General features: G+C 37.9%; 1 protein-coding gene across 1 annotated transcript in view; it reads left to right on the forward strand.

Annotated features, from left to right (window-relative positions):
• LOC149147653 (uncharacterized) overlaps nt 1-9,554 on the forward strand; it is a 198,020-nt gene extending 188,466 nt beyond the window's left edge. Inside the window, exon 2 of the mRNA XM_089441908.1 lies at nt 9,303-9,554. Within this exon, the coding sequence (XP_089298034.1) occupies nt 9,303-9,554 (252 nt within the window). The remainder of the gene's footprint in view (nt 1-9,302) is intronic.
• Nucleotides 9,555-19,352: the final 9,798 nt, after the last annotated feature.

Below are 19,352 nucleotides of genomic sequence, written 5' to 3' on the forward strand. Positions count from 1 at the left end.
GTGTGAGAGAGAGAGAGTTGTTTGTCTTGGGAGAACCATCCTCAAAGGTGAATGCTTGAGATACATGCTGACTGATCCCTCCTGAGAAGTTTATCGACGTCAGAACATTTGGTTGTACTCTTCTCTATTCTGATTAATAATAGATGACTGCTATTATTGTTCCATTCTCGTTTGTTTATGCAATGGATAAATGTGAATTATGTCTTTTCTGACTGGCATATAGTTACTTTTACTAGATTTCACGCTTGTGTTTGCCTTCTCTTCGTGTGTGCAGGTGTCCGTTTGCGGGGATCGCGGAGGACTGTGACCAGCCGAAGCGAAGAGGCGAAGGAGACATCTCTTCGTCCAACGACAGCGCAGGAATCCAAGTAGGTGCTCTTTACTTCTTGTTTAATTGTAACTAGGAACATGCGTGGCAGCATTGTGTGATTGTTGCTAGACCCCTATTGGGCTAGTAGGGATCGCCTCTATCCGTAGAGGGGATTTACCTCTCCAACAAGCAGATTTAACCATTTATCTATGGCATCTGCGTCTATTTGACCCTTGAAGATGGGGATTTCAAAATTAACTTGTACCTTAAACGGTGTGGCATTTCCAAAGTAGCTATTGGAAGCCGATGCGTTGCCTCTAGGTAGCCGCTAAAGGATTCGGGCAAAGCTGTCCATCATCGCATTCCTTTGTCGCTCGAGGGCTTCTTCGAGCAAGATTTTGATAGGATCTCCTGCCCCTCATTTTTCTTCTCATCCGCCATGGGAGGTCGTTGAGATTTGCGAGGCTGGTATTGCAAAGGTTCGACCAGTTCCAGACCTAACTCCTTCTATCCCGACCTCGTTGGGGACATGCAAAGAAAAACAGAGAAAAAATAGACGCTCTGATACCACTGATCCGGATTTAAACAGGAACGCAATAAAATACAGAGATAACCATAAAGACAAATATGTAGCGGAAATAATACTTCATTTAATTAATGGAAAATACTAAAATATGCTTACAACCAGAAATAGAAATAACCCAGCTAGGGCGATGGTAGCTTATCTCTGAGAAGAGATGTGTCGGCTACATGCCTCTGAACTGTTCTCCAAAAACTGTGTTACAATGAGGCTCGAGGGCCTATTTATTGTTGAGAAACAATGGAAAACCCTTCACATTCCAAAACCTAACCCTAGAAGATGAAATGCCAAATTGTGGGCTCCGTTTTTGGGTAAGTTGGTACATCAACTTCCCGGGGTCGCGAATTGGTCATACTATCTCCATTTGACGCGCATGATAGCTCGTTGGAAAGATCTCTCCGAGGACTACGATGGAAAAGATGATTTTTAGAGAGAAAAATTGTTGGTGGTGGATTTCCCAAAAAACGTCGTTTAGGGCCTCAAAACGGCTCCGGAAGTTTAGGACCGGAAAAAAGAGTAAACTGTGCTATAATTAAGGAAATAGAAAAACTGAAAGAGACAGTTGTGGGGGTCCAAATGGGATAGGTGGGTGGCCACCAACATCCACCTGGGTCAATGATCAGCCAAAAAACAGAGTGGAGGTGATGATGAGAACACGACCAAGGCTTCAAAGGCTGATGATAATGCATTCACGATGGTTATTTACCGGAAACTGGTTCATTTTTTAATGAATGAGCTTAAACTCTGGGGGAAACATTTGCTCATTGCTTATGTTTAATTTTTAACCAGCTTGAACTCCACATAAAAACTGCTCGACCCAGTCATATAATAAGGATGTCTCATCTAAGATGCCATTTTTTATGGAGCTTTCACCTTACAAAGCTTTGCCAGTCATCCTTTCTTTATGCAAGTTAGGAAACAAGCAATCCTACGAGTTTAAAGGGTTATAACCCCACTTCCTATATGGACGGGGATCAGACCAGTCATATATCCTTCGCGGAAACCTACCCTATACCCAGAGCTTCTCTGTCGAAGCAGACCAGGGTGCATGCCCCCCGGGTTTCAGTCATGTCCTCCCAATTCACTCGCGCTCATCAGGCGGACGGACTGGGGATTGATGAGACATCCCTTGTGTGAAAAGACCATTCAGGGATGGTATCTGACTATTTGCTATGTGTGAGCCGGGGAATGAAAGCTGGTCTATGAGCTTGACCACTCTTCCTTCATGCGGAAAACACATTACTCTAAAGAGTGAGGAGACAATGGCTCCCATGCAATAAATATAGTCGCGTCCAAGTAGTAGATTATAATCTAGGGGTCCTTGGACTACCATTACATTCATGTGAACGGTTTTCCTTCTTAGTGTTATCAGCACATTGGGAAGGATCCCTAACGGTCGACTGGTTCCTTTGTCAAAGCCTGTTAGATTTCTCATCTCAGGCAAAAGCGATGGCAGACCAAGCGCTTTCCAAGTAGTTGAGGAAAGGATACTCACAAAAGCCCCTTCATTTATGATGGTACTGGCCATGACCATTCTGTATATTTGTGCAATGATTCGAAATGGTACACTAGCCGGTAAACAGGGTCTGCCTAGTAGATTCCGATCGAAGGAAACAACTAGGTTGCTTGGAGGTGGGACCAAATAGATGGCCAGATATGACTCTAACGAACTTCTTTCCTGCGGTAAAGGAACGGGTAGACTACCCCCATGTTCATCGGAGTCTGTGTTTACGAAGAGAATTTGAAAGGTGTCATTCTTGTTCTCTCTGATGACTGTATCATCTGAAGATGGACCTTCTGAAGGCAAGACCGGGTCAACTGCCGCCTCGACCTTTTGACTTTCGTCTGGTGTGAATTCAGATGGTTTATCTTCAATGATAGACGCTTTGACCGACCACAATGGCATGTCAGTCGGATTTTCAACTAGTGATGGACTTGGCAAGAGTTTCTTATATCCAAGAGGAAGTCGTAACGGTGAAACCGGACGGTCATCCAAAACTCTTTTAGCCTTGTCTAGGAAGGGACAACGGTGGATGGCGTGATCGCCTTCACACAGTTTACAAGGGAATTTACTTTTCCTTTTCTGTCCCGACGCTTCGCTTTCACTAGTTGACGGTGTACTTTCAACATGATCATCAGAGGTTGTTGACACCGGATTGTGCAAACGAGGAGACTAGTCCCTTAAGAACCGAGGGATGCAAGGACAATCTCGATGATAGTGATCTCCTTTGAAAATGACACATGGAGATTTAGGCTTTGACAGTGCAGTGTGTGGATTTTCCCTAGATTATGCCTGGTTCCCCCTTTTTGCCTTTGGCTCCTTCTTCTTCTTCTCTTTCTTCTCCTTCCCCTTCTTATCCTTCTTAATTACTTGATTTTTGGCTTTACCAGCTGCATCAAGCGAAGAGGAAGGAGAAGAGGGAGAATTGGATGAAGTAGAAGGTTGGGGGGTAGCTTTGGTATCGTCTAGTTGCTTACTTAGTTGCTCAGGAATCACGGTGTTCTGAAGGACAGAGGTCGAGAAGAGCCATACGGGCAGGTCGATTTTCAATCCTGGGAGTGACAATGTGGCCATATGGGGTGCACCAACATCTCCCCAAGAGGAGAAAGGACTAGGATTTCCTCCAAGTGGAAATCCTTGGTTGTGGACTCCATTTTTCTCAACCTAAGACCAACATAGGAAAGGTGATTTTTATTCCGATTAAAATAAATTTTAGACACTTTGACACAACTTGTTTTTTCAATTTTTAAGAGTCGAGAAAAAACAAAATATGACTCTAGTCACCTTCAATTTTTAATGAGCTTTAAGTGACAAGTGCTCAGATGGACCTTTTCCTTTAAGGAGTCTGAAAAGGAACGAAAGAGACTACTCTGGAAATCTAGACAAAGGGATTACCAAACCAATCACAACACTGTAGAATAATTTTTAAGATACGGCAGTCAATCTTCCCGAATGATGTGTTCAGTGCATTGCTATCGATAGGGCGATAGACACGGCTTCCTATGGATAAAGGATATAGCCTATTGTGGTCTCCCAATATATACTCGACGGTACATGGGAGCACAAGTCTGTACTGACACTTGTCATCTCAAAGTGGAGGAATCACCCAAACAGAAATGAAAACAACAGTTACCAGGCTTTACGACGCCAGAATACGTCTCTAGCCTAGACTTCTAAATGTTGTGTGTTAGGTTCCAAAGCGTTTTTAGATTCATTAAATTTATTTTACAGTTGATGTTGTTTAAGAAATTTACCTTTCAGGTTCACCCCGTGATGTAGATATACAATTCCTAAAATGAAATCTAAGATGATAAACAATCGCTTAATCTTCTTTTTGCAATGAAAATCCTAGCTACTAAAGAAAGAGAGATGATATTCTTTCAACATAGAGCAGAGAGCACACACTATATGCACTGTCCTAAATCAAACTAACAAAAAGTGTAAATGCAAATGCACATGCATGTATTTGTTTTCGGCCTTCTTAATGTGTGAATGATAAAAAGAAAGGTAAGCGCAAATCTGAATTATTTTTCAAAGCGATATTACTAACAAGCTTCCTTTCAAGACAAAATGAAGACAATGACGACACTTTGCGATTTGGAATTGAAAACTTGCTTTCGACACTTGAAAAACTACTAATTCAAATCAAATATAAGAGTAATAGTGTAATTGACTATCAAGAACAATCGGATTCTCTTCTATGACTGAAAACGACACTTGCGACACTTCCAAATCAAGAAACGACAGTTCAATTATGCTACTTCTTTGTAAAAGAGAACTGAAAATGGCTCACAATACATAAAAAAATTTACAGTTCTTTGCACAATGGAGGTGGAATAATGGCAAGGAAGGGGGTTTCCACAGAGGTATACTGATTACAAACAACAAAACTCCTGAATAGAGCTAAAAAGAGTGAAGAAAAACCAAAGTCTGGAGGCAAAATTAGCCTTCTCTGACAATCGCACCTGTTACACAGGGATTCCAGTATGCATCCCACCTACAACATTCGGGAAGTGCGATGCATACTGATATCCTTGAAGAGAGGGTGCGATGGTACAGTGCGAGACTTTTGATCCAGTTCTTGATCAAAGTTTGCAGCACAGTTCAGGGATTTAGGCCGAGCAAGTGATAATCAGTAAATAAATCACAGGGTTAGATCTAAGGAGGTTACTAGAGCCACCACAAGGGCAATTAGGATGTTTACAAATCAATTGTTCAGTTCATAAACAAAACCCGGAGATAGACTAAAGCAGCATTGATCTACTTTGCACTTGCATAGCAAATGCAGTTCGAAGGCTAGCTGGCTCGACTTTAGGCTCCGTCTGTAATTTTATAAAACAAGCAAGTATAGAAAATCAAACAAGCTATTTGTTCCCCAGTGGAGTCACCATTTTGTTATCAGGAAAACTAGTGTCCATGCAGAGCTGCTAGTCCCACTAAGACTGGTAGCTATCTTAGAAACAAACAAACTAAAACTACTTTTGTTTTCCTTTAGGAGAAGTAGATAAGAGGGGAACAAAGGAGACCAACCTGTATATTTGTGAAGTGTGATGCATACAGATATCCTTGAAGAGAGGGTGCGATGGTACAATGCGAGACTTTTGATGCAATTCTTGATCACAGTTTGCAGCACAGTTCAGGGATTTAGGTCGAGCAAGTGATAATCAGTAAATAAATCATAGGGTTAGATCTAAGGAGGTTACTAGAGCCACAACAAGGGCAATTAGGATGTTTACAAATCAATTGTTCAGTTCATAAACAAAACCCGGAGATAGACTAAAGAAGCATTAATCTACTTTGCACTTGCATAGCAAATGCAGTTAGAAGGCTAGCTGGCTTGACTTTAGGCTCTATCTGTAAGTTTATAAAACAAGCAGGTATAGAAAAGAAAACAAGCTATTTGTTCCCTAGTGGAGTCGCCATTTTGTTATCAGGAAAACTAGTGTCCATGCAGAGCTGCTACTCCCACTAAGACTAGTAGCTATCTTAGAAACAAACAAACTAAAACTACTTTTGTTTTCCTTTATGAGAAGTAGATAAGAGGGGAACAAAGGAGACCAACCTCTGTCTTGCATTTAGTTCCTTGCTTGATTCCTCTTCCTTCTGATAGATCTTTGCCACTCGCTTCCTCATCTACTTAGCTTCAAAGAGCACCTGTGGAATCAAAGCAGCATAACACTATCCAAGAACAGAGATCTACTATCACAAACAATATAGGACCAGATATATATTGACCACACAAATGCATATATCATCAATCAACAAGAATGTGGAGGAAAACTTGAATAGCTTTATTAATATCAAGAATAGCAAAGAGGATTACAACCAATTTTTCTGACCCAGTGTCATCCTCTCAGCAAGAAAGCCCTTCTTCACCTCATGAAAAGCTTAGATCACCCAACACTATGATGTTACACCAAGAAACCAGCAACACTTCCTTACAAAATACCAAATTCCAGCCTCTGGATCTCTGGGATGAGGGATCCATATATAGATGATTGTAGGGAGGTGAGTCAGCTTCTGGGATTTGATTAGTGTCCTCTCTCTGATAGTTCTTGATTCCACTTGGAGATTGATGGTCTCTTACTCATCGCTGGGCGAATTCAGAGAGGCAAGTGTCACAGGAGAAGTTTCTGGAAGATTCCATGATCATCCACCTAACAAATTGACTCTGCCATTTGTCCACTCTCACCCATCACACCCCATAGAAGGGATTTTCAGTATGCATCGCACCTCCCGTGTGAATTTATGTGGGATGCATCGCACTTTGACCATGGAACAGGTGAGATGGTCCAGTTTTGACCAGTTCTGAGCAGTTTTTCATGGAGAACTTTTGGGAGATGATGTAATCAACTGACCTTGTTCTTTTGGGGGTTGGAACAACACTTTTAGGGACTTAGGAGTCCTTGGTTTATGGACATATATGATTGGGGTTTCAGTGCACAAAAATGTCTATAACATCCCCGCAGAACCTAATGCACACCAAGCTGTCGATGGAGGAGAAGGGGAAAGTTGTCACCATAGAGACCGATGAAGAAGCACAAGACCTAGAGGACCTTATGATCGAAGAGGATGAGGACAAAGGCATGGAGGAGGAAATTGAGCCTGCGCACCCCTTGACAAGGTTGCCCTCCTATGTCCCCCCATGGAATGGGAAGGATAAAGTGCCTAAGGACCTTGACGAGACCAAGAGTTCACTCTAGACCCCGCTCCTCCGAGACAACATTATTTTTGAGGGCACACACCTAGGATGGGTGCCAAGCTTAAAATTAGAGGATTGAGACCTCGCTGACCTTGACAAGTTCCCTCATCTTGAGACCTCGCACCTCATGAAGCCCAAGCAGAACATCGCGGTGAGGGTTACAAAATTAGAGCTGCGAAAGTGGTTGGGCAGAGTGGAAAAGGCTGGGCTACTTAACCTGCTCTGGGTTCCGCATTTCCACTGCACCCCAATAACAATTTTCGTCATCAGGGAGCTGCCATGCCTGGTGCATGATGGGTGTTTATGGTTGGAGGAGCCCATCTCCATAACAACATACTTGATTCACCACATTACTTGGCTTCCATGCAAAGGAGAGGACCCCACAGACATCTCGAAAGGGAAGAGCAATGATTGGCCATCATGGAGGCCATGAAGAAGAAATACAAGCTAGCGAAGATGAAATGGGGCTACACCATATCCATCATCAATGATAAAGTAGTGAGAGTGGCGACCCAAACACTAGTCGGTAAGGTTATGTGCAAGTGCCGCATAGACGAGGTACCTACGCCGGTGGTAGAACTTGCTGAACAGTGTGCGGAGGGGGTCTAGTTTAATTGGTCTGAGTTCCTCTGCAAGGAATTCTTGGAGAATTGGCACGAAGCTTAGGAACAGGGTAAAACATTCCACTATGCATGGCTTCTGCTGTCCATAGTGCTCGTGGCAGGGGAATTGCCAGAGGATAGTCAATTCCCCACAATTGACCGGGATCTAGTGAAGGCCGCGAAGTATGCTTCTCTCTAGGCCACAAAGGATGCCAATAGGATCCACGATAGTAAAATATTCTAGGTTTTCATGGAGATGAACCTCAGAATGGGGATCAACCACAAGCCGTAGTTGTCGCCCACTGTCTACAACAGCTTGCAGAGTTTTGCAAAATTTAAAGCGGACATCCATAGCATATACATTAGAGCACGGAAGGACTTGGCTAAACAATGGAGAAAGATACCGTTTGTAGCCATGGACGATGTCATCTTTAACGTATTGGAGACATGGCCGTCGGAGTGGTGCGCTCCAGACATCACAGAGATAGAGAAGTCAGTAGCACAGAGGAAGAAAGAAGAGGCCAAACTGCGCATCGCATAGTTGGCCAAAAATAGAAGGAAGGAGGCAGCGACAGCAGAAGCGCGGGATGCTGCACAGACAACAACTGAACAGGAAAAGGCCACAGCAGCAATAGTAGCACAGGAGGTAGCCGCAAAGGCACGTGAGGGCCAAATGTGACCTTCACATGGGTAGGAAGAAGAGGAAGAAGAGGGAGGCACAGACCCACAAACTGCGTCAACACAGTTGAAGCACTAGCACCCAACCAAACAAACAAGGTTGTTCAAGAAGGTCAAGGCATCGAAGTTGTCTATTGACCTGATCACCCTAACTAAGGGTGATTGACATGACATCGGCGAGACAGTGCATGATGTCACCTCCGAGCAGGGAAAATTTGAAGAATGGAAATTTATCTTAAAGTTTAGAAACCTTGGTGAATCCGAGTAGTCCATAATATGAAATATATAAAATGTTTGGAGATATTTTTGTAAAAATATTCAAATTTATAATATTTTTATATAGTATATATATAATTTTTTTGGAGATTTTTAGGGTAAAATAGTTTCATTCTATAAAATTTGGGCGAATCATTTTTATAAAAAAATGGAAATTAACGAATCTTTTTTTTGGAAAAAGTATAGAAAATTAGCCCATGGGTGAATATTAGCCCCTAAAATTTTCCCTGCCTTCGAGGCCCTCCAAAATTTTATGCAGGAGAAACAGATTGTGTTGGGGGCCCTTAGAGCACAACTGTAGGAGTTGCAGGTGTGCCCTCCCTAGGCTAGTGTCCTTTCGACCAGCCTCGCAGTCAGAACAACGACAACATAATAGATGTTGCGCACTCGGTGACGAATACCATAGCACTAACAGAAGGGGCACTAATGACAACAAATGAGGCTGATAAGTCTATGATTAGAGCGCTGAAGGGTCTTGGCATCAACATGGTTACACTCTCGCAGGAGACCTTATATGTTCTACAGGATGGGATAGCTGTAGAATTGCAGGCTAGGGAGAGCCACACACTGCAAGTCCTTAGTGAGAAGAAAATCAACATGGAATAGTTGAGCTTGCAACACGAAGAACTAGTGTTGTAGAACAGCTATTACAGGTAATAAATGAACCTTGTCAAGTCGTCCCGGAGCTGGCCATCCCAGCAGACACACTAGTAGAGGTGCGCATGCACAGGTTAGCAGCAGGGGTGTGTGAGGCACAGGAGGAAATGACAAAGGCTCAACTGGATCTGAACCTTCAGATCGCCAATATGCGATTAAAGGCGTATCCATCCACCCCTCCGGAAGTAAGAGAACAACGCGATAGTGCTATTACAATGGGACTGGACGAGATTGGCAATGTAGTGTGAGACTGCACGAGCATGTTGGAAGAGTCATTTGAGGACCTCACAAATATGCAGAAGGACCCCAACATCCAACGCTTAGAGACAGAGGAGCAAGAACTCCAACAAAAATATGACAACGTGAAAGGAACTGTGCAGATGGTGGCCCTCACTCATAGGCTTGTGTGGATGCAATAGGCTAAAGCGCTGAAAGAACAGGTGGATGCGACATGACATAAGGAAGCAGTCGTGAAGGCGCGCGTTCAGCCTTGGATCAATGAGGCCTTCACCATCCAAACAGAAATTGAAGGCAGGATCGCACACATGTAATGGATACAGGCACAGATGCAGAGAAGCACTTCCAACACCGCGGTCTCGGAACAACGCATGCAACAGATCCAGCAGGCAGTAGCTCAGTGCATTGCCGACCTGGCAGTAGTTCGAGCAAAGTTGGAAGGACTCCACGCAAAGATCTCCGCACCGACAAAGTGACTCGAGGGTGAGTCACGATGTTTGTATTGGGGACCTGTTGGGCATTGAATCCCCCCAAGGCATGTTTTGGGGCTTAAAGCCCAAGTTTTGACCAAATCCTTTTGTACAAGCTCGACGAATTGTAGGCACGGAGCGCGAAATCATAATAGAGTCAGAGGGTTGTTCTCCCTAGTTTTTGTAATGTAATGTCGACCGGATAGACCTACCCATGGTCCGCGGACCATGGGATTGTATAAATAGAGTGAGGCTCTAAGTGTAAAAGATAACTAATAGAGAATAACAGAAGGCCATGAGAACTTTAAGTGATTGAGTAAAAGTGTAAAGTGTGTCTTTGGGTCGTAGAGTAGGGTAAGGCTCTGCAGCTAAGTGCGCAGAGGCCTAGTAGTCCGCCGCTGAGTGCACGGACCCCTGCAGCTGAGTGTGTAGGGAAGGACGAGTTTGTAACCATTGGAAGAATCAATAAAGAGAAGTTTCCCATATTTTTGTGCATCTTTTCTTGTTTTACTATATGATTGGGTATAATTTGCAAGTATATTGTTTATTTGTCGTACAAAATTATATTAATGTTTTATTTAAATAATTATAACGTAAGGCATCCAAGTATGCGGAGGTAATTAACTGGTATAGGAAGATAAGTAAGATGTCAGGTAATAGTGTAGGGCATGGCTTTAGTGACGCGGAAGCTCCACAACCCCTGGTTAGGGCTGCGCGAAGGTAGTGTATCAGGCCGTGAGGATCAGGGAAGTGCGCGAAGGTAGTGTATCAGGCCGTGAGGATCAGGGAAGTGCGCGAAGTGACCTATGCGCAGGGACAAACAGTGGGACCAGTCGAACCTCTTAGACATCTCAAGGGTGCGGAAACCCGGTTCTAGGACCCTCCCATACTACTTCAGGTGAGACCTTAGTCCGTGCTCTGCGAACTATTGCTGAAAGGGCCAGTAGTACAAGGATTTGTTTGGCTAATTAACTCTGAACTTGGGTCAGGCCCCAACAAGTCAACACCTTCTTTTGAAATGGTCTTAAGGGTGATTCTTGTAAATTTCTCTTACTTTGTGGGACTTACAAATGTAGTAAAGGGGAAATATTAGACTTCTTGTTATGTTTATACCCCTACCTATCTATAATCAATGTTTGCAATAAATTTCTTCAATGTTCAAAAAACTAAAAGATTCTAGCCAAATTATAGATGTTTTCCTTAAGGATAATGATAGACTTTATCATCACTTAAAGGTGGTTATCTTTGACAAAGGTCCTAAATGCATGAGTAACTTATAGAAATATTCCTCTAAGCTCTAGGGAATCAAATTAGTTATGAGATGTAGAAATATATTATTAAAATAAGGTTGTGAGTGAGAGAATTAGAAGTTACTTTTGCTACATCATTACTCATAAACAATCCTGCTTCATTTCATTGCTACCCTTATCTGAATTGTGTGATAATACTTCATATCATAGATCCTCTACGATGACCCCATTTAAAACTAATTATGGCTATTATCCAGCAAGCCCTAGCATGTATGTTCCTTCTCTTTATAATGTTGAAGAAGTTCGAATTCATGTCCAAAAGGTCAAAATACCATACAACTTTTTTAAGAGGATACTATTTTCACACAAAATTGGATGAATGGTTTTAAAGACTTTATATTTTATTTATTTATTATTTTATTTTAAAGTCTATATATATTTAAGTAGACAAATGGTATGTTGTTTTTCTTAAATGCTCTAATATTATTATAGATCTATTTTAAACATGGATTTACCAGGAGCCCAGAGGGATCAAATCCCATTAGAGGCAAATCTCTTTCTAGATTGCAAAACTTAAAAAAAAATATAAGTCAAAAAATTCAATGCCTTTTAGTGCTTGATAAATCTGCGATTTAGATGGATCTATAATGGTTTTCTGTTATTGTTTAAATTGTATATTTGAATAATTTATTATTATTATTATTAATTTATATTAAAAAGTTAATGAATTACACAATTCTCATTTTATTAAGAAGTAACTAAATTATTTTACCTTTTAGAGTATTGAAATAATTTACTAAGATTAACATTAACAAGTATGTATATAGACATAAATAAAAGGAATATAACATTAACACATATGTATACACATATAAACAAAAATAATATAACACACACACATAAGTTTTATATTGAAATATTTATAAAAGAAATAGAAGTATTTTTCAATTTTTAATTACTTTATCTTTTTAAATTTATATAAATTTATATTATTTAACATACATATGGAAATATTTTATTTATAATTCCAAAAGCTAAAGTGAGTGCAATGAGAATGAGATTATTGATGTTTTATACTGAGTTTAATTAAAACTAACCAAGTATGTATAACCATTTACATTTTTATTGTAGTGGACATTTTTTTATTTAAATTATTTTTGTAAGGGGCATATGTCAAGTCCAAGTGAGCACGGATGTAACACCTTCACACTGGGATGTACAGTGAGCCTCTCCGCTCAATAAGAGAATGAAGATATTATTTTAATTGAGGAAAAGAAGCTTTGAAGATTTGGGTAAAAGGTTGTTTGGCTTTAACATGATTGAGCTTTATATATTCACACGACTTAATAATTTGTATTAATGGTTTCAGTGGTGGTGTAGTAGAATGTTATATAAGATATCTCCATATATATCCAAATCATCAATTTTCACATCTTAAATAACCATGAGCCAAATTGGAATATATATATATATTCACAATTTATTTAAGTTTTATATTTATAGAAAGAAAGAGAAGTATTTTTAAAATTTTAATTACTTTATCTTTAAAAAAAAATAAAAATTATACTATTTAATATAGATATGGAAATATTTAATTTATAAATTCAAAAAGTGAAAGTGAATGCAACTAGAATAAGATTATTAAAATTATTAATGTTTTATAATGCTTTTAATTAATACTAACCAAATATGAATAACCATGCACATTTTTAACATGGAAATATTGCTTACTTTAGCAAATAAGTAGAATTGGGTTGTTGACCAGTTGTATCATTCAAATATTTTCTCAACAACCCATCTCTCAATTCAGAAATTATTTAATATGATAAGTACTATATATATGCTTAATATAATTATGGAGCTATAGGAAAATTAATTGTGTGTGCATGCATCTCATTTCTTCTTGGTATTAGAACTGGTAGCTCTCGGTTTACTCCTTCAAGGAGAGCCTAGGAAAATGTGAGAGTGAGGTCGATTTGGCGTTGGGCAACACAATTTAGTTGCATTCTTTTTTTCTAAGTTGACTGAGGTGTGTGCGGTGGAGGCATAGACCTGACCGCGTGTTGAGGAGCGTGAAACCATGGAGTGAAAATGTTTAAAGGATTTAAAGCTACTCGATTATGGTCGTATCATCATGAACTATTTTTTTTGAAGAGGATGTCCTCAACGAAATCTGGTGTAGTGTTGCAGATGCAGAATTCTTCAAACATGAGCAAGGAAAGGAAACTTTGTAGGAGACGAGTAAATTTTTGAATTGGGGTGCATATGCCTATCATTATAGTAGAGGCGTGAAGGTGTTTGCTACCCAATGAAGATCCTGGAAATTGAAATGTGCGTTGTAGGTGGTGGGATTTGTCGCTTTATTTATTGCGAGCTTCGTTCTTGAGTTCACATCAACCCTCGTTCGATTTCAAGGAGAGGACACATCGTGACATGCCCGCCCACCAATTCCACTTGGAAATCTATATGAGACGTCATTTTCTATTATTGCCTGTCACAATTTTTGCTGAGAAGTGAAATCAGTGGTCTGGCATGCCACACTGGAAAATACCAAGATATTGTCGAGTCAAGTGCTTACGTGAGGGTTGGAATTATAAGGTAACAATTATAAAGTAGCGGTTTTTTTTTAAACATGGAGCAAATAGTTGTTGAAAAATTTAATAAGTCAAATTTCTTTACTTGGAAGGTGAAACTCTAAATGAATTTGATGCACAAAAATGTATGGAGCTTAGTAAAAGGACTAGAACTTGAATGTTATAAAAGGGAAGAAAGAGCTAAGTCTATTATAGGATTATATTTTTCAGATTCACAAATTCATCTTATAGAGTTAGGGAATTCCTCTTCACAAATATGGGAACACTTCAACAAGATATTTGGGGAAAAGGACGCGAATGAAAAATTCTCATTGAAATTGCAGCTATTAAAATTCAAAATGCATAATGTGGTATCATTATCTACACATATAAATGATCTAAAATCACTCATAAGGAAGCTCAAGGAAGTTGAGTTAAATATAGAAGAAGAAGATGCTATGACTATTTTGTTAAATAACTTATCTTCAAATTATGATAATATTATCTTCACCTTAAGTCAATTTTCATCTCGATCAGATGAAATGATTGCAACACTCTTAGAAGAAGAGAAGAGGATGAAATCCGGTAACACAGAGGACAACTCACATGATGAGATGGAATTATTCTCAAAGGGCAGAGTCAATAAAAACAAGAACTCAATGAAATGTTTTTATTTTTGAAAACATGGACACACAACATTCAATTGTAAAACTCGTTCTAGGGATCTCTTAAATGGAAAATTAAAGGAATCGGCCAACATAGCTACCATTGAAGACTTGCCAGAGGCCAATAGTGAGGACTCCTCAAATTGTGACATCGATAATGAATTTAATATAGAGCCTCTCATGATGATCTAAAATAGTTATCAATTATAGTATTAGTTAGATGTTATCAAAGTGTATGTGTGTGTTAACAAAAGTCATTTACATAATTGAATGTTGGATAAGCTATGTAATTGGACATGTTACCTATATAACTAGAAGTGTGTATTTCAGTGCACACTACTAGGATGGAAACTTGTGCATAGAGATATTTAATATCTGGGCTATTATTCAGGCTAGTCAAGAAATGTCAATTCTACAAAGTTCATCAACGATGGTTAGAGACAGGTATATTTCAAATGGAGATCAAGTGGTAGCTCATGTGGCGATGAAAAAATAACAGTGTCTACAAGATTCCATAGTGAATGTAATTTTTTATGAAGACCATATTAGAGTGATGTGATTTATATGTAATTTGTGACTTATCTAATAATGTAAGTGTTAAGCGGGGGGGGCTTGGAAATAATGCTTGCTTTAGAAAATAGGTAGAATTGACTTGTTGAGCAGTTGGGTTGTTTAGAAATTTTCTCAATAGCCAATCTCTCAGTTTAGAAGTTGTTAGATCTTATAAGCATTATACATGCTTAATGTAATTGTGTGATTATAGTGTAATAGAAAAATTAATTGTGTGTGCGTGCATCTCATTTCTTCTTTTTATTATACTCTACTTTTTTATTATTTAAGTTACTTTTTAAAGGGAAACATGTCAACTCCAAGTGAAAACGGATAGAATTATACGTTTCCCTCATATTGGGATGTACAATGAGCCTCTCGGCTCAATAAAAGAATGAGGATCTTGTTTTAGTTCAGGAAAAGAAACTTTGAAGATTTGGTAAAAATTTGTTTGGTTATAAAATGATTGAGCTTTATATATTCACAAAACTTTATAATTTACAATGGTTTAATGAAGTCCCAACTAAATGATTTGTATTCATGGCTTCGGTAATAGTTTGGTAGAATATTATATAATATATCTCCTTATGTAACTAAATCATTAATTTTGACATCTTAAATAACCATGAGCCAAATTGGAATCAAATATCCCTAATTTTAATTTCTAGATTTACCACACATAATAATCTCAGATATATCTATATATATATATATATATATATATATATATATATATATATCTATATATATATATATATATATATATATATATATATATATATATATATATATTCACAATTTATTTAAGTTTTATATTTATCAAATAAATAAAAGCATTTTAAAAATTTTAATTACTTTATCTCTATAAAGTTATATAAAATTATATTATTTAGCATAGACATAGAAATATTTTTTTTATAATTCGAAAAGAGAGACTGAACATAATGAGAATGAGATTATTGATGTTTTATACTTCTTTTAATTAAAACTAACCAAATATGTATAACTATTTACATGTTTATTATAGTGGACATTTTTTCATTTAAAGTATTATTTTACGGGACACATGTCAATTTGAAGTGAGCATGCATTGAATTACACATCGCCCTCATACTGGGATGTACAATGAGCCTCTTGGGTCAATAAGATAACATGGATGTTGTTTTAGTTAAGGAGAAAAAGCTTTGAATATTTGGGTAAAAATTTGTTTTATTTTAAAATAATTAAGCTTTATATATTCACAAGACTTAATAATTTTCCATGGTTTAATGAAGCTCGAACTAAATGATTTGTATGCATGGATCGTGTAGTAGTGTGGTAGAATGTTATATAAGGTATCTCCATATATAACCAAATCATTAATTTTGACATGTTAAATAACCGTGACCCAAGTTGGAATCACATATCCCTAAAACAATGTAAACTTTGAAACGGGAACTATAAACTCAAAACGGGAACTCTGGCCAAAAAACCCCAAAAAAACATCAAAAACAGTGCTAAAAACGAAAAGTGTGTATACTGGAACGATGTTTTTTTTTTTTAGGTGTCAATTTTGAACGTGTTTTAAAAATGGCAGTGACTACGAAATTTACTATGAAATTTTCGTGCAAAATATAGCTTCAAAACGAAAGTGATGATACTGGAATAATGATTTTTTTTTTAGGGTCAATTTTCAAACTTTTTAAAAAACGCTAATAAAACGAATTTTTTATGTCTCAAACAAAGTCAATTTTTAAGGAAAAAACACATTAATGTTTCTGGTAGAATATCATTTTTCTTTCCTAAGTATAAATTTAACATGTTTTCAACCACAACATGCTAGATACAAAAGAAACTGAAAATTTTTCAACTATAAAATTAAAAAACCATGACATTATGAACAAATTATATCACTGAATGAATTCAAAAGTCTTTATTTGTATAATGAATAAAACAGACATTATATCTCTAATTTGATATTGCATTGTAGATATTTAAACAATAAAATTTACCATACTTAAGACATAATCCAACAACATAAAAATGCTTCATAACTTCTCATTTAACAACATATGGAAAACATTAATTTTATTTGAAGATACGATGCATACATCAGTTATATAAACTGTCTTAAACAATTATTCAAAATCACTCATATTTTCTTGCACACCATCAGAATTCACATCTTCAGATGAGTGACTGGATGCTGACGAAGATGTTCCATATTCTTCTCTTTCATCAACTAGTGCCCCATCTGAGTCCACATGCATGCCCAACATTCCAGGTTTCAAAAGTCTTCTAGATCTACGACTGGTTTCAGCAGATCCCATGTCAACACTGTTTCTTCTGGTAACAACCTTTTCAGAATCTCTATTGTCTTGAAGCGAAGAGTTCCTCTCTTTGTTAAATTGAAGTCATAAACAAGTATGTCAACATCCTCCAATTGTAATATGTCTGTGCGGCGGCGATTTATATTTGTACCCTTTCTTTTTCTTTTTCCCCCATTTTTTTTGTCAACTACCATCTCTGGCTTATACACACCATTGAATGGGTGTGTATTTGTGGCATACCAATGTACTTCAACACCTGTAACATCCTCATTTTTTGTAAAGACCTTTATAACTTTAGCAACCCAAAATGGATAGCCATTGGGATCTCCATCTGCTAGCACTGAAATCATGCAACCCTCCTTAATATCATGTACTGAACCCCTATAAAGGTCTTCCATGGCTTCACATTGTGCACGAGATCTTCTGGAACCAATATACATCTCTCTTTCCATTGCCTGTGAAGAATTAATAATACCTTGAGTTTGTTGCTGTTCAACAATGTTTACTTCCTCTTGTTCATTTGACACATTTTGTGGCCAAATAAATGGATTTTTCAAAGGTATATCTTCATTGGTTGTTGTTGAAATGATATCACTTTGATTATTGAAAAATGACTCCCACCAAACTAAATTAGCAATGTCAAAGTACTCATATGTATATCTAATACATTTTTTAATTTCTTTTAGGCAATCAGAATAATTTATATGTCTATCCTGTCTGCGTGCATTCTGAACTTCACCAACTGATTGTAATAACAATATTTTTGATGCAAATATTGGACGATCTGGAATGAACTTCAAAAATTGCAAACCTGATGACGGTGCCCATTCTGTAGTAGTTGAAAACTTCTTGCCCCATATTAGTGTTTTCCCATCAATTTTTTTTATACGAAATTGATGTTGGAAGCTAATATCATTAAGTTGTTCAATGCATTTCCCCTCACCATATGATCCTAGAATAAACCTTCGCATGTCAACAGTTTCTTCCAACACTTCAAAAGCAGGCTCTGGCATGTATGATTTCTTAATACATTCAATTAGTGATGGCAAGCTACCAACTTCCTTCCTCCTCAATGTGACTGAAAAATGACTGAACATCTGATCAATATGGTCATGAGTGTGCCCAACAAGAAGGAAACCAACCTTTACCTTTTGAAAAATTCTCAATTCAACAAGCATGTTCAGATACCCAAAAACAACCTGATTTTTGTTTTCACGGCAAGTGTTGTCCAATTGTAGATACAAAACTTCAGGAAGATTACCAGACCAATGAGAAATCACATCATGAATTATGGTTATGGTCAGATTTGCATCATTATGAATATTTGGAGCTGTGAAGTACACCCTTGGCAACATTTTCCCATTGAAGACCATACAACCGACCAAGTGAAATTGAATAAAATTTTCCTCTTGTTAATTTTTGGGTGTGCGAACAAAATGTGGTAAAAGTGTTTTCTTCTGGTCCATACCATCAATTATCAAACCCAAATATTTATTTGTATTATCATAACACTTCTTTCGATGCTTGTACAACTTCTTCCTTTCATTTGTTTGTTGTTCGCGATGCTCGTGAAGTTCTTTGACAATTAAATCTACACAACATAAAAGAAATCCATTAAGGAATATGTTTTCATAGTTGATGACTATATAATTTTAAAAGTAAAAGTTATGAACTCTTACCTCTTTCTGAGCCTTCTCATTTGTCCCTTTTTTATTTAAGAGAAGCACATGTACTGCAAATCCCCATCCTTGTCTTCTTTTTTTTTTTTGCTAAATAAGATTAATCTATTATGTACAAAAAGAGCACTGTTACAACTTTGCCGAGAAGAAATCCTTCAGGCCTTTAAGAAAGGCTGATTGTTCATGATAGTTTCTAAAATGGAGAGCATGAAACTTATATCCCACGCAGGGGAGAATAGTATGGTGCAGGTAGCTGGAAACAGAGTATTGCACGACACAGTCATTATCGCCACACATTAGACACACAACAGACC

This window comes from Pinus tabuliformis, chromosome 9 (genome assembly GCF_031772625.1).
Source record: "Pinus tabuliformis cultivar Carrire ecotype Pingquan chromosome 9, CPIR1, whole genome shotgun sequence".
NCBI classification, from domain to species: domain Eukaryota; kingdom Viridiplantae; phylum Streptophyta; class Pinopsida; order Pinales; family Pinaceae; genus Pinus; species Pinus tabuliformis.